This window comes from Montipora foliosa, chromosome 1, assembly GCF_036669935.1.
Source record: "Montipora foliosa isolate CH-2021 chromosome 1, ASM3666993v2, whole genome shotgun sequence".
Classification (NCBI taxonomy): Eukaryota; Metazoa; Cnidaria; class Anthozoa; order Scleractinia; family Acroporidae; genus Montipora; species Montipora foliosa.
In genome coordinates this window covers 10,402,101-10,422,100 of record NC_090869.1, presented here as the reverse complement: position 1 = coordinate 10,422,100, position 20,000 = coordinate 10,402,101, and the positions used below count along the sequence as shown (strand labels likewise).

Sequence of the window (20,000 nt, the reverse complement as noted above, 5' to 3'; positions counted from 1 at the left end):
TAGAGACACTTAAATTCCCACCTATTCCACAGATCGGTGGTTTTTGTAGTACATTACACCTTTGTTATCCATATCCTCAGGGATTAATTTCAAAGCATCTAATTCTTTGCAGCTTGAGGATGTTGCCATCAGGCCTGGAACAAGAGATCCCAGGCTTAACACAGCTAAATGCGTCACGGAGGGCCATACACCAAATATAACGGCAACTGGACGCAGTTCGTATATTAGAACAGTTATATGGTCTTCCTGCCTTTTTGTTTTTCTGATGGGTCCCTATCTTTCCTCTTTAATTTTGCGTTCGTTAAAAGCGTTTGATAATGAAAATCGACGTTCTTTGGTGAAATCCGCGAAAGGCTTAAGTTTTATCTTGTTTTTGGCGGAGTTCGTGCTTTTAATCCTTGTTTTTATATATTCAGTATCCGGAAGTGCGCTGTGGGACATTTATGTCATTCTTGGGTCTATCTTTCTTGAAGCAATGATGTTATTCGTTTGCTTGGATTCTATTCGTTGCACGCGCGACTGCCTCTTACATTTTGTAACGAGAACAGCCGCAAATCTCTCCCTTTACCACTTTTGTTGGCTGGTGGTTGGTATCATGACAAACCCAACATGGGGTCTGGTTGTCTTACTGACAGTCTCATTCTTTTGTCTTGCCCTGACCTTTGCACTTTTCATGTTTTTTGAGGCTGAGCGTGACTACGGTGCTCGCTTTGCGTGCATAGTTTCTTTTTTTGGTGTTTTGTGTCTTGTTTTGTCAGCAGTTTCCGCTGGCCAGTCATTCTACGGGAGATCGACTGCAGATGATTTCTTGAGAACTGTTTTATTGTATGTTCTGGGTGCGTTAATTTCATGGATCTCTTGGAAAAACCCTGCAAGGATCTGAAATGTCAGCGACAAATGAACCTCTGGCATGCATCAGTTCCCGGTAATCTCCAGTGCGATGGTCTATCAAATATCATTGAGCAACAACGACAACAACGCTAACGAACAGGGCTTTTGAACGTTAAAATTTCACTTCCTTTCCACAACCTCCAGCCCACGTGTAGCCTTTTCCCTATGCCTTTTCCTGTTTATTTTTCAGGGGGAGGGTACTGTTACGCGTACGCTATGCCACTTTGAATTCCATTATTGTGGTCGGAAATGGGACGGATGACACTGGGATGGAGGCTGGCGAGATCATAGGTTTATGTAAGAGAACAATAACCCTTCAACTAGATTAGTAGGAATGCCGATTATGTAGTAGATGAAATCTTGACTGTTGTATGTTCAAGTTGTTATTAAAACGTTAAATTTCGTATTTCACCCCATTGATTGCAGAAAACGGGAGGTAAACAGCGTGAATAAACTAGACATACTTGACCTGAACTGAGCATGGTTGCTCATTAAAATCTTATCTTTTGTTACGCTGGCGACAGCTTGGCCAATGCCCTGATTTCGTGGCATCGTCGTCGCTGCGTGATGGCATGCAATTTTTTGATGGCATTTTTTCTCAATGATAATTAAAACAGAATACAGGGCCACTGATTTCCATATCATTGAATAACAAAAGCTGCCATTGTTGTGTGTCTCGTTCTACAAAAGCTTGTAACTAATTTGCAATGTGCTGGCCCTGTGTGACTCTGTATTCTGTAGTTGCTCGAAGAAAAGTAATTTAACTTTTTTAGAGCGACTTGGAAAAAACAATTCCGCGAAAAACGCAAAACGACTGAAGAAACATGTTGGAAACCAGTTTGGCGGAAAAAGTTGCGCTTCGCGCGGGAACTCTCTAGCGTTCCTCATCATCTGGAATTACAAGAGAACTTCGAAGAACATTTTGCGCTAAAAATAGTTCAGGTACTTTTGTAAATTTAGCTTAAGCGTAACAAATGAATTTCGCTCACCTGTCGATTTGTGAACTGTCAACATTTTTTTTAATCCGGCATGGCGAGAGCGCGTATACAGCAACTACAACTTTATGTACGAAGACGTACGAGCCAATGTTTTCATTTTCTCTGGAAAATTCTGCGTACAAATACAAAATTACAATTAGTCACTAAAGAGGAACTAATTCGTAAATACAATTTTTGTCGGAAAACGTTCGTGAGCGGAAAACGAGTTTTCTTCGTTGTGAATGAAGCAACATCAACTCCCAAACATGTGTTGTTTTTTTTTAATATTTTGCGGTCTGAAACATAATGCACTTACATGTTTGTCGCAGCTAGCTTCACGTAACTGGAAGATTGTTGCTGAAGCCGGTTACATCGTGAATCAAGTCGGTGAAGAAGAAAAATTCCGAGCTTCTTCAGTAAAAAAATTCACTTGTTCTTTGAGGTGTTTGGCGTGGAAAGGAAATTTTGAAAGCTGCGCCTTTTTCGCCTGCACATCACGCGATCATCTACTCTTCGCTGATTGGCTTGTTTCGTTGCACGGGCTTTCAGTCGCTTACGTCATTGACTGTCATGATGAAAAAGCCATTACACAGTTTGAAAACTGTAAGTAAGTTTGAGATATTTTAGAAAATATAACCGTGAATTCTGTGAATATTTCCCGTTCCTTCTCGTCATTCAAGGCTTTAAAGTAGACTTTAAGGACGACGAAGACCCGCGAAATTGACTAATCCTTAACAGCTTAGGTTAAATCTTATTGACTCTCTGACTCACGTGGGTTTGGTCTGGTTTCTGATTGGCTTCTATAAATACACAGGCTTTTAAATGGTTTTGATATCGGTTTTTGAGGGTTTCTCAAGGGCAAACACTCGAAAATACTGAACAAACTAAAGGTTTAAATGAACTAGCAGGTCAGCTATAAACCTTGGTGCACTTCTTTGCATTTTAGGCATTTATGCTCTGCAAAAGCCACATCGTGAAATGTTTAAAAGTCTGCATTTATGTGAGCTACATCACATGGATCGCGGAGACCTTTTTTATGTGGTAGGGTTAGTGTTTCGCCATTTATCTTGCATTTGCGTGCCATTTGGAGCACTAGAAAATGAATCCCAGCAAGAGAAATATGTAGCCCTATCATTGCATCACTCTGCATCACTAGATTTTCTGTCATTTCTCGTGGGGAAAGTGCGACCGATAGGAGAAAAAAAGAAACTCTTCCGTCCACACCTCCCAAACGCGCGGAGAAAACGTCCCCTTATTTAAGGACTTATTTTACATGTCGTTAGAGCATTGCTATAGACACTTCTATAGAATATTCTTAAGTTCAGTCGTTATCAAATCACTGTATAATGTGACATTTTTACGGAGTTTAACAAATCTTCCGTTAGTCGCGTATGCCTTGAAAAAGGCCCCAGATGGGAGAGGGTCCCGCTCATAAACTTAGGTGCTTCTTGACCAGGTGTCCGCTAACGAGGGGTGTCCGTAATCGGTAACCTACGTGTAACCTACCCACAGCTACCCGTAGGCTACGTAGGAGGATACCCAATAATTTTTAAACCCAAGATGCCGATCATAAGCCACCACCCCCCCCCCCCCACCCCCTCCACTTCTCTGTCGAACTCCTTAAAACCCCATGAAAGTCATCCCACCGAGTCCACAAAAGCTTCCTTAATGGTGTTTTTCGTTTTTTTTTTTGTAGTCGTTATCTTATCACCTAGGCTCGATTACCAGCCGCTGTTCGGCAAAGGAAGCGCGCACTCTGCAGGAACGTATAATGGACTCGAGAGAACGGCTGAAATCTAACTTACGCCTCGCCTCAAGAATTCGTCTGTAACTTAAAAAGAAGAAATGGCTGTGGACAAACTAGTCTTGCGGCTCTCGATCATCATCCCCCAGATCTTCCTGTGATTTCTGTAGCCTACAGCAGGTGATTTAGCGGGGCCGAGTTCCGATACACAAAGCGCGTTACACGAAAACGGAGCACGCGCATGTACGTTTCCTCTAAAATCATCTCCCGTATGATGCAGGCCGGCTAAACGTCCGTAGCATGATGTGGGCTCGTCTCGCCCGGCCTTTTCTGGAACCCAGACCCCTTCAAGTGTTCAGGTTTATTTTTGCCCGACCGACCCACCCACCGTCAAAAGACACTGGGCGATGGGAAACAAAATATTTTATTGGGATGGCCTAATGATTTCACTATAAGCTGCAGCATTAAGGTTATTACGGGCAGTCATGTACTCACTTTATTTTAAAACTAAAACTTATTTTTGTATACTTTAATTCTAGGTATGAGTACCAATAATGTTGTTGTTGTTGTTGTAACCGTCTGGGTATCCCAGAAATTTGAGAGTTGGACTTGAATTAAGTCGAAACAATATTCAATCATAAATCTTTTATTTTTTTCACTCATTTCCTTGCATTGCAGATTATGCGCATGCTTTTTGTGCTCCATTCCCGTTCCGCTGACCGTTAAGACCCAGACGGCGGGCTTGACGCTTGTGGTCTACCTGCAAAAGGAAATGCAAAATCATGTCATTTAACTGATAATTAATAGCTGTCTGTCTTGGGTCGAAATTTAATCAGCTTTTAGTATTATAAATACAGCTACCTTTACTTGAAACTATTATTAGTACGATACTGCTTTATTTACTCACTTTATGTTATATAATTTATCTTTGGCCATCAAATTTCCTCTTGGTAGATGAAAAACGCGAAACCAATGCACAGTGGGAATCGAAAGAAAAAAATAGGACTTGAATGAAGTAGGAATATCAATTCTATCAAGTACTGTTATAAATTTTTTGATCAATACTGTCATGGTAATTTAGACCGCTAAATGGGAAAATTTAAACCCAAATTAGCTTTATTCGAGAAGTGGAGGGTGTCCCCATAACAACTTGATTCTAGGGAGCCAATAACAGCGCTCGGGTGTCAGCTCTCGCAAGGTCTCATACGAATGGCTTGATACCCTTTGCGAGGCCAATAAACAAACAACTGAAACAATGCCCCTACCCTAAAAACAATAACAGCTTGTGAGAGCTGCTTCACTTATGACAACAAGAACAAAGAATAAATACTATTTTGATTAATTTCAAGTCAGCCGATCTGACCTACCTTGATAATTATTTTCAGTCCATGCGGCAATCTCCTCATTGAACACTACAGTTACGATTTCTTCTCCCCTTGTAATCTTTACCTGTTTCAAAAGCAAAACAAATATTACTCCACGACGTTTGGAATTTATTAAAACGGTGTCATGGTAATAGTAAAGTTTTAGTTTAGTGTTAGTAAATCATGCAGCAGACCATTTTCTTTGGTTTTACATTATGGCTTTAAATGGTGAGGCGAAATTTCTGGTCCTGGGGATCATTTGAGGTACAATTTGGGGATGATTTGCAGTCCGGGGATCATTTGAGGCCTGTATAAGTGGTTTGCATAAATTTTCCCGCACTTTGGGCCGGCAAAATGCATTGGCTTCGAGTGTTGATTGCTTAACTGGACTGTCTACCTCCTTCATGATTGGTCAGGGCGATGTCACCGGTTTTGGTTTTACAACATACAATAGACCTTTCCCACGTTCCAATAAACAATAGCGTCAAGTCGAGGTCAGGGTGGACTAAAATACGGCAGATGTATGAAAATGCCCACCCCAACCTCGCTCTGGTGCTAATGCGGAAAAGGTCTATTGAAAACCGCCCTAAGTTTTTCCCTTTGTAAGGGAACATTACTTCAGGGTGCATGTGCCAGTACCTGAACCTTTTAAACTACGTAACTCACAATACTTTTACCGGAAATATCGCTGTACCTTTTTAAGAGTCCAATCAGCACTTGTCCGTGGTTGTATCCAAATCCACTCAATAGGACCCACGTTAATATCCCTGAAACTCCCTTCAATGACAAGTTGGTTCCTAAAGAGAATAAAAAAGTGAAAAGAAGCGATAAGAACCGATTTTTACAGATTTACCCTTCCTGCAACCGTTAGGAAGATAAATTTGACGAGAGTAATCGTCGGCAATTTTGAAAGGAAGCCCAGTTTTCGACCCCAGTGCTACTCGTTTTACGATCGCCGACAAGCGATAGACTAGCGTCTACCGAGAAACAACTCCAGCTTAGTGGTCAGAGCGGGACTTGAAACCGCGACCTCTGGATTTCAAGTCAGGCACCCAGACCACTCGACCACCCTGCCTCCTCCTTTTTCACCTATAAAATTTTTCAGTTCTCTCTGAGATATGATTTCAAACGTATTTTGTTTCCAGCTGCCAGGATATATATTGGTCAAATTATTAAATATGTTACCCTATACCAAATCACGAAATTTATTCATGAACAGGTACGATGGCAACCCCCGAAGTCTTGCCCCACCCCCCGACCGGGGCACCGCCAGTTGGGCAGAAGAAATGATGTAATATATCAAACGTAAGAGACGGTGTTTCATCGGGATATCTAACACCGAGAAGAGAGTTGAAAATGCGACGCGCAGCAGATTTTTTTTCTTTCGCAAAGCCGAGCATTTTTGATGAGATTCGAGGTGTTTGAGGTACATTTCATACCCTTCTGTAGCTTTGTCGGTCAAGTATTTAAGTTCAGTTGATACGTCATCTTTTCCTATAATCCTAACGGCCACTGAGTTAATATTTTCGGCCTCTGTGTCCGGTCCGTAAACTCTGACCGAGTAGGAAACTGTTGAAATAAACAACATGAATGGTCATGAATATGAAAATAGTACGCAATGAAATAAGACAGGCTCCGCATGCATCTCTTCTAGAATAATACAAATATGCATGAGTGCGGATAGATCTGGAACTTCCAGTGTTCAACTCTATACATGTATCTTACGTGTAAGCGCAGCAGAGGGTAATACATGGGCACTCGTAGATATGGAATATATCTTCGAGTGTTCAATATAGTCTATCGCACATATCCAATATCTGATATTTCGATCATATACCAACAAATTTACGTACAGTTTAAGGGTCAAACTAGTGAAGTAATCGATATCTTCACTAATGAGGATATGGAAAATACACCACTGGAGTCCCGGATGTGGTTTTGATGTATTTTCCAGTAAAACACTCGTGACTATGTAATAAAAAGTTGAACTCGAGAATAGAAATTCCATATCTACAAGCAACCATGCATTATTTTGTTTATTATATAAGCATAAACATAACGACGTTCTGGATCATTTTTGGAAGATTTCCGACCACGTTTCGAAAAATTTCAAGTATTTTCGAAATGATTCCTAAGCCACACGCACGTTTCCAAAGATATTTTCCAAAAAAAAAGCCCAAGATTATCGAAGTTGCAGATGACTTTCGGAGAAGATCTGAAGATATTTCGATCATTCACCAACAAATTTAAGTACAGTTAAAGGGTCAAACATGCCGTGACATCAAACATTACGTCCTTAATATCATTACTGGGTTGCCAAACCCAGTCGGAATCTCGGTTTCATTTCGTGGGTTTTTTGGTTATTTTTTTCCGTGTCGGGAAAAGTCTTGCCTGTCACTCCCCTGCTAAGTGGTGTCTTTGTGCATAGAGTCTTCTTTGCGTATTTTGTTAGGTTTGAGGGGGCTGGGGTAATGCGTAGTTTGCTCTGCACAATTAACCTGTAATGGCGTCGAAAGTCATTGTAACGCGAATGGCTTTTTAGTACATCTTTAAAGAAAATATACCCACATGGAGCTCAGGAATGGAACGTCAAGACAGGCGGTGAAACATAAAGATCTGGAATCTTAAAAAAGCGACGAGCAATGGACTTCGACAGCGTGAATCTTTCGCCCGTCGAGCCGAAATCAAAATATGCTGTACTTCTAATATTTCGCCAAGGTGGTGTTACGTACAACACTGAAACCAAATGGAAATTTCTCTGGTAACTTTCGGGTTCAACAAAGACAGAGAAGGAATCGAACACCACAAGTAGATCTGTGATCTCTGTTGTGTGTCTCACAGTGTTTACTGAAGTCGCATCTATTTAAAGTTTGCCTGTTTGTCTGGCAAGTAACATTCATTTTGTACTCAACTCTGCAAAGGTTAAAAAAATGGAAATGTGGCAGTGAAAAATTACTTGAATGAAAGCTTGTTGTCTCTTTTGTGCTTTATTATTTACGGTCAAGGTTCTTTCGAAAAGTAATGAATGTGAACTATCAGAAATTTATTTAATTGCGTATGCTTTGTGATTGTGTGTTTCGCTTGCACGCACGCAACTGAAATAGGAAGGGTTTCTTGCCTCTTATAGCAAATATGTTGCTTGTTTCAAGAAATGGTTCGGTGGAAAATATTTCAGTGAAATTTCCAGCTTTTGTAAATTTATCATGTTGTGTAATTTTCGAGCTTAGCAAATTTGCATACATGTGCTGAAATGTGATACGGGGAGAATTTTTGTGGTAACGCATAAGTCACGAAAATAAACAGGTCTGTTGGAAGCGTGCTTGAGTTTCAACAAAATGACCCCCAAAATCGGCAAAAGATTGTGACGCTGATGAATAATAAAGTAGCTGCTATTACCAAAACGATGGAATTACCTGGTGATAAATAACCTTGTCTTGGAGAGTAAATTTTTGATTTTCCAGAAACAATGGTCAACCTCTGAGAGTTGGGCGATTGTGATCTTTGTGTTGAATTTGCACATTTCTTGTCAAAATTTATAACAATCGAAAGAAAAAGAAAACTAACAAAAACAAAAACCCGGTAGCTTGGCATCATTTGATACAGATGCTTCACTGTTTCGCGAGTAAACATGCCGCGGTAAAATAACGCGGTAACTTGATCACTGCGCCCGCTGAATTCGATGTGCGATTTACTCGGTGCAGCCAAACTTGTACAATTACAACAAAACAACTAAAATCTCCCAAACTGTTTTTCGCTGATGGTAACTTTTTATATTCGTGGTTCAAAATTAATGTTGTTTTCATGTCGTAGATTTTGTTACCGATGGCAAAATATTTTATGCTCGATCGACCGTCCTGAAACTTCCTTCTGCTCTTCTTAAAAATTGTGTATCCATATTTATTTACTTTTACATCAATATTTGTTTTGCATAAAGCAAGCTAACAAAATCTGTATCTTGCTTGGTTCGCATTTGATAGCATTAAAATAGAATTTTCGGTCCTATGCTTCTGTTACTGAGTGGTATATTTCTTAGGTCGCTCAGCTTTCAACTTTTGTTTACAAAGCTGTCAGATGCTGTCAGTGCACGCTTACACTTGTGGTGGAAAGAAGTTGCATGATCAACATGTCAGCCCAGAAGCCAATGTTTCTTGATTCCCTTTTATTTTCTTCAGTCTCTCTGGGTTCAGTACTTTGCTAGTAACCACATGTCTTCTCAAGGGGCTATTTATCTAAGACTTCTACCATGGCGCTACAATGATAGACAATACCAAAACAATATCGTGTAATGTTAGACCTACATATTACGCAAAGACAACTGTCAACATGTCATCCCAGAAGACAATGTTTTTCACTTCCCATTTATTTTCTTCAATCTTTCTGGGCTCAGTACTTTGCTAGTAACCACATGTCTTCCCAGGCTATTTACCGAAGACTCCTACCATGGCACTTCAATGATAGACAATACCAAAACAATATCGTGCACTGTTAGAGCTACAGATTACGCAAGGACAACTTGAATCTCCTGGAAGACAACACACAGCTCAGTTGACATTATGGAATAAATCGCTGTGTTACTTCACTACCACACGTAAGCAATGCGTGTCAATTTTTTTTAAAGAGGACAGGAATTTCTTCTTTCTGACAAATGATTAATTAATAGGCCGGTAGCCAGGTTTTTAACCTCAGAAAAGGATCTGTTTCGTCGTACGAACGTGTGAGGACCTGTGAGCCAAAGGGCCTCCCCTAGTATGACTTCTGGTATGATCAAAAATAAGACACAAACAGCAGTGATAAACATATTGAACTTGTTCATTTTAACTATGACTTGACGTTTCGTATGTGCTCTACATACATTTTCAAAAGTAACCGTTGAAATTTAAAACAGCTATTTATATATAACAAAGCGGATGAGGGGACTGGAACCTAGATTAAGCAAATACTTAACAGTAAAATATATAATAATAATAATAATTATAATATTAATAAAAACCAGAAAAGATTAATAAAGCATCAGCATTTCACTTCCGACGTTGACGTTGAAAGCTGGCTCAAGTTCTTGAATAAGGAAGGTCTCTTTTATTTTACAATGATAGTCAATTTTGCCCTTCGCTAAAATATCAAAATGATCCCACTTGATGTTATGTCCAGTGGCCTTGACGTGGTCAGCAATGGCTGAAGTATTGTCATTTTTAGCTAGGGCCTTAAAATGTTCGGTTTTTCTATCGTGAAGCCGCCGTTTAGTTTTACCGATGTAAAAACCATTACAATCCCAACAATTTGCTCTGTAAATATTAACTCTGGATTGTTGTGAACGATTAATACGGTCCTTGTAAGGAAAGAAAGACATAGAGTACATAGAGTGGTATGACTTCTGGTATGACTTCTGAGTGGCCCCCCCCCCCCCCCCCCCACAACTTGAAAAAAATTGCGTGGAACGCTGCACGTACCACAGGCAACCCAGTGTACCCTCACGGAGGGTCTAGTTATAGTAAAATTATCGTAATTTTTAACGTGCTAAATTGGACATCTTTGTAAACACTGCAGTTTATATAATAAATACATTTTTAAGCGGTTGACGATTGAAAGCTTACGACCGTTCCGAACTCAGCGACTTTTAAGTAGCTCCAAGTAGTCTTATAAGAACGGTTTCTTAACGTTAACTCACAAATTTTTTTCATAATAATAAAAATTTGTTTACACTTTGTTTGCTTTAATCCCATTCTACTTACCGTAGGGATTAAGCCATGCTCTTGCTGCAAAGCAAAATACGAAGTAATTTTATTAAATTTATTTTATATAGCTGTTTGTTATACATTTTAATATTGGGATACCCAGTTGCCACTAAGGAGAATAATTCCCTTATTCATGCTCTCTTAGTGCGACCAAGAGAGCATGAATAGGGGGGGTTATTCTCTTCTCTCCGGTGTACGCTTGATTTCCACGTGTACCGTTTACAAGGTTCTTTATTATTGGCCAAACGAAACAATAAGTAAACAACACAAACAATGCCCGTAGCATCAAGAACAAAAGACGTGCAGATTAACAAGAACGAATCAAAGTAGAGGTTATAAAGAGTAGGAGGTCAGCTGCCTCCGCGAGAAGAGACGACTGGACGCGTCAGTGGCAATTTTCGGGGGAGGGGGTAAGTAAGTAAATGAAATCCCTTTTCTTCAACACGATGAAAATAGAAGCATTACATGCCTGTGGGGTCGTGTGTAACTAGTACCAAAGTAACCTATGCAAGTAAAAGTGGATAAATTATATCAAATGCATAATCAGACTTAAAAGCGAATCCATTACAATACTTAATATATAGGGGGTAGCTTATAATAAATAAGCAAGGAATGAGCGATCGTACAATTTTTTAATTATTAGTCGGGGTGTAGTGATGAATTGCACTCGCTTTCATACGATTACCTATAGTAATATGTGTTGGGGACAATTTGCATAGAGATTTTTTGAAGCGTAGTTTGTAGAACACAACGCTTTACTGATGCCGGTCATCTCATGCAGGTTGTTTACAACGTTTAAGTACAGACGATTCCACCATCTGTGACATTTGTGTTTTCTCGAATCATTTTACATCGTCTACGCCCACGGTAAAACATGAACAACAAAAAATAACCTAAACTATCAACTCACTGGGTAAAGGCAAATTGCAAGCCTGATATTTACATATTCTGTGCGTTAAAACGGTAGGGAAAGTGCAGAACTTCAACAAACGAGCGTAACATTACGGATGCGCTACCGAAACACTTGACCTAATCAATTATCAATTCGCAATTCGTTCATTTGGCCGCTAGTCGGCCCAAAGAGTATGAGAGTTGAGAAATCTGTCATAGCAATAGGAAACCTTAGGCATAGCGTGGTTTTAAATACGGCACCTCAGTCTCTTCGATTCTTATTTTATTTATTTTTTTCGTGTTCTTAGCTTTATTTCTTTCGTTCCTTTTTTTGTGGTTTTGTTGGCCTTTTACTAATCTATGCGTGCATTCGAGAATTTTAACTTGAATAAGGTCGAGTTTTAAGTGTATGAATGGGCATTAGATTTCTAAAGCAAAGAATATTTTCCACTTGTTGTAAAGGTTTGGTGTCAGGACGTACCAGAATACCAGTGAGTGCTTTGCGGCCATACTGGAATGGTTTCCTTGAACACAGCAGTTCGGGTTTCGTCTCCCTTTGTAACCTGCGCCTGATAAATAAAATATAAAAAAAAACCAAACAAACAAACAAAAATACAGCAAACGAAAACAAATATTCTATGACTGGCGGTTGGCAGTTGAGTAACACAAAGTTAATGGCTAGTTCAGAGCTAATTATTTGTATTATTATACATTGTAATCACCATCTGTCTTCTCATTTCCTAAAGGTAAGGTAAAGTCTGTATACGAGCCAAGTGGCCCATTAGGGCCGGAGCTTAACCCGGTTTCCGTAGCACGAAGCGACTAGAAGTATTTCTAACCCCCCACCCCCGGATGGTATGTTAGTCCATCGCAGGGTTACCCCCAGCATTATTTTCGCCGGTACCCATAGATACACCTGGGTGAAGAGGGGCACCGTGAGAGTTAAGTGTCTTGCTCAAAAACACAACACGTTGTCGCCGACTAGGGCTCGAAACCGCACCGCTCGTCCCGCAGACGAGCGCACTAACCATGAGGCAACCGCGCCTCCACTCTCATTAGCTAAAAGCCTACAATTAATTCTGGGAAATAGCGCAACCTACATGCGCAATGCATGATTTCCAAGAGCAATGTCAAGATCACTGACAGCGAAGTAAGAACATGGCTTGTGGAAAATAAACAGAGTTCGGTACGATCATGCGTTTGTCGTTATTTTCTTTAAAACAGTGTACAATAAAACAATTATTAAACTCGGTTTTTGTGATATCCGAAATAATCAAGGTCTCGGTTAGTGTTATCAGCCGAGCCCGAAGGCTGAGGCTGATAACACTTACCTCGACGTTGATTATTCCGGATATCACAAAAACCTCATCCAATAATTATTTATTACTTTTACTGCAGATACCAGGTCGGAAAATGCGCATATTTTCTGCTGGTTTGTTGATATAAACCAGTCTTTTAACCCACAGTGGCAAACATAGGTGAGTAAGCAAGTAATTAAGTAAGTAGGCCGGTAGGTAGGTAAGTGAAGAAGTAATGTATTGTAGGTAATTTATGTGTCGTTCATAAATCAGTAAACGGATGGAAACAAAGTAATAAAAATATATATAATTGAGCAATGCATTGTACTCAATGTCTTTTAATTATTATATGTCGTGTATATATGGAATGGAATTTAATAATAATAAAAACAGTCGTACATTGCTATTCCTCGTTAAGGTGTGAGAGGCGCGGTGGCCTCATGGTTAGTGCCCTCGTCTGCGAATCAAGCGGTCCGGTTTCGAGCCCTGACCGAGAACATTGTGTTGCGTTCTTGGGCAAGACACTTTACTCTCACGGTGCCTCTCACCACAAATGCACCCAGATGTGTAAATGGGTACCGGCGAATGTAATGCTGGAGGTAACCCAGCGATGGACTAGCATCCCATCCAGGGGGAAGTAGAAATATTACTAGTCGTTTCATGCTACTGAAACTGGGATAAACTCCGGCCTGATGAGCCACTTGGCTTGTACGCAGACTTAACCTTTTACCTACCTACCTCGTTAAGGTTCCAGGTATCAGTTCCGAGAAAGCTGCTTTTAACTCTTCTTGGTTTTATCTCAATCCTCTTCACAGTACCAACATCAACATCATAAAACTCTGCTACAATCCCATATAGGTTGCTAAAAAAATAAAACAACAGACGATATAACTCAAATATTTTACCGACATTCTAAAATTTACAGTTTAAAGCTTTTCTGTTTGCCGTAAGTTCAGGGAACTGACATATATAAGCAGTCTCAGTTGAAGGCTTTCCTGGTTGAACGAGTCCAGTTATATAGAGAGCTGAATCGAAATTGAAAGTCACTATACTCTGGTCTGAATTAGGGTAAGGGTTTCAACGAACGCACTGAACATCCCCACCTAAGCCGGAGGAGTACCCCGGGGCTTGTCTGCTACAACTTGGAACAATTAGTCCTCCCCCGAGAGGAGAGAAAGTTTGGCTGAAAAGATCACGTGACGGAAAGGGTTGTAAGAGCGTATACCTGTTCTTAGAAACGATGTAAAAAACTGTTCGATCATTGTGGTTTGACACAAAAACTGTTATGTCGAACTACTGGGATTTAACAGTTTTGGTATTGTTTCTAAGACGTGATGTCTTGTTCTGCTCGTTAATTCCAACACATTCCTAAGCTCAGCATTCAAAATTTTTAGGAAGACCTGACATAAGGTTTCAGCCAATGTATTTGTAAATATTTGAATTGGTAGGGGTGATCGTTTAAAGCTAAAGAGAAATCTTAGAAGGAAACGGAATCGCGTTTTGTGGACGCGGGTGGAATTCATTTTTGTCCTCACAACTAGTATCAGTTGAGTGAGATGTGACGAAAGTTTGATGACCAGGCTGTAACGTTCAACATGTGTTGTTGTCACCGGCAACTGGCTCCGTTTCCAGTGGCAACCTGTCGACCTTTGACGTCACTGGCAGCAAAGCGCATTGTTACCATTGAAAACGAGGAACGTTGCCAATAGCAAAACCGTCATTCCAAGTCCAAAACTTTGTCACTAAAGTTCTATCGCGCCTTACCCAACTGATAATCGTAGTAAGAGATATAAATTCTCACAGCGAAGTCGTTGCAAACATATTTTGTTCCAAGCATTATACCCTAGAAGGTCCTAGAATAAATTTATCTCTAAATTTAGATATTTTGCAGACTTTCATACATTAAAGCAGATATATTATTCTTTTATTTATCCATACCTATCCTATGCAACCATAACCTGGGGTAGTGCATGTAAAACTAGTTTACGCATAATTTTGATTAATTTCATGCGAAGCATGTTCTTTACCTATAGCAGAGAACCATATTACAATCTTTTAGGAATTCCCAAATATGAAAATGTACACAAATTTTAATTAAGTGGCTTTCTTTATGCATAAAATTCTAAATGGCTCAACAAACATCCCAACAATATTCCATACAACCCTTATTCAAGCCTCTGAGATACATACCCGCAATACCAGATTTGCTTCTGAATTAAATTTTCATAGGCCGAAAGCAAATAATAACTATAGGACCTGTAGTTTCGCTTTTGTTTCATCTAAACTTTGGGAAACTAGTCCAACAAAATTCTAAAACTGCCTTACACTTCGTTCTACATGTACAACCAATATAAACAATACCTTCTAAACACTCAATCCTACTCTTCTGTATAAGCTGCTTATGCTCTGCATACAGCCAAGAGCCCATCTGGAGCGTGCAACGTCCATACAGCGTCTGTGAAACGGCATTTTCACAAGTAGGTTTATTTGTAGACTAGTCCTTCCCGCGAATTAGGTAAAAAACAAAGGCAGTTCCGGGTCGGTGACCCTATGACGTCTCCTGTGGGAGTCTCATTCGCGGGAAATTCAATCTAAAAATAAATCGGTCGTGAAAACGCCGTTACACGAACACAGTAGAGTTGTAGGCTCCGGGTCATGGGTTCCTGATACAGCTTATTTATGTTCTGCCATCCTTTTACGCATTTATTTTTCATATATTTTTTCTTTCCATTGTAATTTTTTTGATGTCTATCACGGCAATTAATGTCGTGTCAATAGACCATATTCGTATTCTTAGTATATTGGACTGGAACTAGCATGCAATGGAGGCTAATGTGGGGGAATCTTTTTCAATGCAAATACTTTTTAATATATTCTCCCGTATGAGCCTCCATTGCAAGCTAGTTCCAGTCCAATACTGAGAATACGAATATGGTGTATTGTTTGTACGTGTCAGTGACCAACACGAAAGCCTACTTTGGTCACTAAGCACATTTTATTTTGGCTATGTATTGTTATGTATTTTTTCTCTTTTTAATTGATGTAATTTCTCTAAATACTTTTAATGTTATAAATTTTGTAAATAGTGCATAAGAATAAAAAATCTGAAAAATCTGAAATCTAGTAGGGAGAACCACTAAGTGGCACTAAGCTACAAAAGATGACTACGAAAAGTGGGCAAAGCACTCTTGTCACTGCTACCTGTCCCCCGGAACCCTGAACACGGAGGAACACAAACGATAATATATCATACTTTTTCCTGACTTGTGTTGTCTCGTAGAAGACATGATCTGCAGTTTTCTGTTTCCCTTGTCCTCTGATCCTTACAGTCAGTTCGTATTCACTCCTCACATGTGAGTCCGGGGTGTAAACTCTCACTGTGTAGCTAACTATTGGAAAAAACAAACTTGTTATAAATTGTTTTAGTAGGCGCATCGAAACTAGCCAGAGTCCACATACGTCTTTTATATTGGCATAAAATAAACTGGAGGTACTCTCCAGGCCCTGTTATTAATTATGCTGAGTTTTTGGATTAAATATCTATCAATTATTCACGAATACGCATTGCATATGAAATTATAGTTAGCCAACAAGGAACTTCAAATTATTTCAAATGCAACAAGGGCGAGTGAAGTAATTTGTTTGACCAAAAACGCCCCCAAAATATAGAAACTTAAGGCCTGTTCCAAACTTCGTGCTGCTACCGTACCGAACTCAAATGAATTTGGCTCGCCCGTGGCATGACAAAAGAACAGCAGTGGTTTCAAACATCGGATTTAATTCAGTCGCGCCGAAGGATCGGAAGAAATTTGCTTGGCTGAAGAATATTTTAAATGCTAGAAAGCAACGGCAGCTGCTGCAGAAGGCTACGAATTCAATTCGGCACGGCGAGAGCACGCCGTTTGAAACCAAGTTGCGGTTTCAAACTGCCGGGCGGCGCGGGAAGGCCTGCCGTGTTAAATAGTTGTGCCGAACTTAATTCAGCCTGTCCAACTTCAGGAGTGGTTTCAAACGTTGCGCTACTGCCGTGCTTAAGTCGAATTTAATCCTTGAATTTAGGTCAGAACGGCAGTGGAACGACGTTTGGAATAGGTGTAAGCTAATGTAAAAATAAGAACGCCCCTAAAAATTACGCATATGCTTGCAATATTTATAGAGCTTTGTATAATGGCTCACATACAATGATAGCCGAGTCATTGAAAACTCTTGAATTGCATTATCCAGTGATCCAATTTGTAATTTGTTTATTTAAAACTGGATCATTGGATAATGCATTTCAAGAGTTTTCAGTAGCTTAGCCATCATGGTACATATATACCACTTACTAACTCAATTCGACAACCTTACTATTTATGGTCGATTTATGGTCCAAGCGCGAAGCCCGCGGGCCGTAAATCAAAGGGAAAAACGAGGATCCCTAACTTACAGTACGAACCGAGAAAACGAGGTTGGTAAGATATTAATTTAATCTGTGCTGTGTGTCTGACGGGTTTTGGAACGATTTCTATTCACGCGAAGCGGCTTCGAATTTCTGACGCACCTCGAAAACAAAATGAGTCAATTTGAAATAGTTGTTAAGTCAGTGACTCTTAAATCGTTAGCAAGTTTTAATTCACAATTTCAAAAACAAAAGAAAGTTTTAAACTATTACTTGAAAAGAAGGTTAAGAACACTTGGGGATAAATCAGGAAATATTTTGGCGACTAAAACGGCTTAAAATTTTCGTGGACCGTACTGGAGAATACGGCCCGCTAAATTGACCAATCACAACGCTCGTACTAACTGAGAAATTTCATAATGCTCGCAAATATGATAAGCGTACGCATAGCTTTTAGAGGCATTTTTATTTTTATGGGGAATTATGGAGAATTGGAAAATAGAGAATGAATTAAATAGGATTCTCACCAAGACAGCCAACCAATCGTTTCACGCGAAATGCCAGGCGGTCGGCGATGTTGTTATAACTGGTGACCCTAGCCCCATTCATATCTATGACGTCATCTGGTTCAGAGGCGATGCTTTTCAGCTGTTGTATTCGTGACGCTTTCTCAGTGTTGTGAATAAGGACACCAATCATATCAATGTTGTTGCCTTTCAACGAATTTGCTGTTTGCTCGAGTGTGGAGGTGTCCATAATGTCCCCATTCTCATTCTGTGCGTTTCCGTCTGAGAATATGACTAAAATCTTGAAAATTGCAGACGATTTTTTGAATAAATAACACTGACATTTTGAACAAAAGTATTCGGAAATAAAGACCCAGTGGTGGAAATAAAGATCTTGCAGTGAGTTTCTAGTTTTGCAATTATATAACTGAGACCTGGTTCTTTTAGCAATTTCCCCAAATTTTCTATCTTTCTGATACCAGTTTTGATAAAACCCTGAGATAATGCAGATAACTTGAATTTTTTGATGACACAGTTTCTGACCAAAACAGAAAATAGCCAAAACTAAAACGCACCTTTCTCGTGTCCTCTTTTCTGTCGTCAGGACGCTTTTCAAACTGTTTCAAGACCATTTTAGTCAAGGCAAGTTTTAACAGGTTAAGGCCGCTTCCTCCGTGTTGGTATTCGTTATCCATGTAACTGACTGTTTCATCTGCGCTTCCAAAACAACTCATTTGCCGCGAGGTTGCGTATTTTGCCACAGCAAAGTTAAAGTTAGATCGCACACCACTTAGTTTAGTCTTAATTTTTTTCAATACCGTTTTAAAGTTCTCAACTGTCTCTGAGGAAATGCCTTGACTGTCTTGCAAGAGAAAAATTACATCCGTCTTGTCCGTGCAAAAGTAAAAACCTGTAATTAGACAACATTTTTGTCTGTTTTATTTTTTCCTGCAGATCTTCCGGACAATCACATGGTATACTTAATCTATTGTTGATCAACTATGTGATAATAAATTAAGGCGTTGTCACTGGCATATTGTTTCAGTAGGCACTGGATACGATGCGATGTATTTTTTTGTCGTTATCCGCCTCTTAAGAATTTATGCATAATATTTGTTCTCGTTATTTTGTTTGTTATTTTGTTTGTTTGTTTGTTTGTTTGTTTTTTGCCAAGGCAAGGAAGGCCGGGGAAGCCAATAAGGCTAATTTGGGGCCTTGAAAACTGAGTGGAAATTTCTTTACATTTGCTCCATAGTAGGGGCAAAAGAACGAAAAATTCTTTATTCGAGATCTAGTATCGTATTTATGTATGTTGCAGTTAAGTAAAAACAGGTCATTGAAACTTTCAGGAAGAGGGCGATTTTTGCAAAGGTATATAACTTTACCTATTTGATAATGTTTTCAAATTTTCGGTTTTTGAACCCTACAAAAATAGGATCGATCTCTGCATTAAAAGTACAAGGGTGTGCTTACTCATTTCAATGGTTTTAAAACAAAAGATGCAACTGCAAAGTGCTGTTTTGCGTATTTATTTTTTTATTAGGAAACTGCCAGGGTCTGCCGGGATAACGACATATTTCCCCCCAAACTGCTTCGAAATTTAGAAAATTGGTTAACAAATCCCCTTTAAAAATTCCAAGGAGTGTTCCTAACTTGCTACTACTCCCCTCCCTCACCCCTGTACTGGGAAAAACGTACTCATGAAGGCTATTGTAATTTACTTGCCAGTTCTATACAGAGACTGAAATAAAAAGATAACGTTTCACCTGAACAAAAGACAGCTTCTTACCATAAGGACAAGCGAATCCTCTTATTTGGGTTTCTAGGAGATCTACGATCTTGTCAAGGTAAGCAGAAAAATCGGCTTCTATGGCGTCCTCTGGTTCTGTGGCTATGCCTTTTAACTCTTGTATTCGTGGTGTGTTCTCAGTGTTGGGAATAAGGGCGCCAGCTATCTTGATTTTGTTGTCAACTCTCAATAACCTAGCTGTTTTTTCAAGCTGGAATGTGTCCATAATGTCTCCATTCTTATCCACCGTATTCCCGTCTGAGAATATGACTAGAATCTTCAAAATTGGAAACGATTTTGTGAATAAGAAAAATGAAAAACAGGATCACTGACAATTTTAATAATAGACTTTGAATTTGAGACCGGCTATCTTGGAGTATGTTTCTTTATTGTAATAATATAATTAACAAATCGGAAGTGGTTCAGCTTT

At 39.5% G+C, this 20,000-nt stretch overlaps 2 protein-coding genes and 1 long non-coding RNA gene across 6 annotated transcripts in view; 1 reads left to right on the top strand and 2 right to left on the bottom strand.

Annotated features, from left to right (window-relative positions):
- The window catches only part of LOC137977876 (uncharacterized), a 12,744-nt gene extending 10,741 nt beyond the window's left edge, over positions 1-2,003 (top strand). For all 4 annotated transcript variants that reach the window (XM_068825242.1, XM_068825255.1, XM_068825262.1 and 1 more), the window contains exon 4: positions 113-2,003. In XM_068825242.1, the coding sequence (XP_068681343.1) occupies positions 113-883 (771 nt within the window). In that variant the 3' untranslated portion in view covers positions 884-2,003. The remainder of the gene's footprint in view (positions 1-112) is intronic.
- A 4,450-nt stretch (positions 2,004-6,453) lies between these two features.
- Positions 6,454-12,383, bottom strand: LOC137978866 (uncharacterized). Its single transcript, XR_011118232.1, has 3 exons — positions 12,081-12,383; positions 10,706-10,729; positions 6,454-6,545 (listed from the first exon to the last, which is right to left on the bottom strand). It is a non-coding gene; the product is annotated as an uncharacterized lncRNA (long non-coding RNA).
- A 1,240-nt stretch (positions 12,384-13,623) lies between these two features.
- The window catches only part of LOC138009600 (uncharacterized), a 40,769-nt gene continuing 34,392 nt past the window's right edge, over positions 13,624-20,000 (bottom strand). Inside the window, exons 7-11 of the mRNA XM_068856662.1 lie at positions 19,571-19,847; positions 18,357-18,691; positions 17,803-18,082; positions 16,151-16,286; positions 13,624-13,759 (exon numbers count right to left, since the gene is read on the bottom strand). Of these exons, the coding sequence (XP_068712763.1) occupies positions 13,624-13,759; positions 16,151-16,286; positions 17,803-18,082; positions 18,357-18,691; positions 19,571-19,847 (1,164 nt within the window). The remainder of the gene's footprint in view (positions 13,760-16,150; positions 16,287-17,802; positions 18,083-18,356; positions 18,692-19,570; positions 19,848-20,000) is intronic.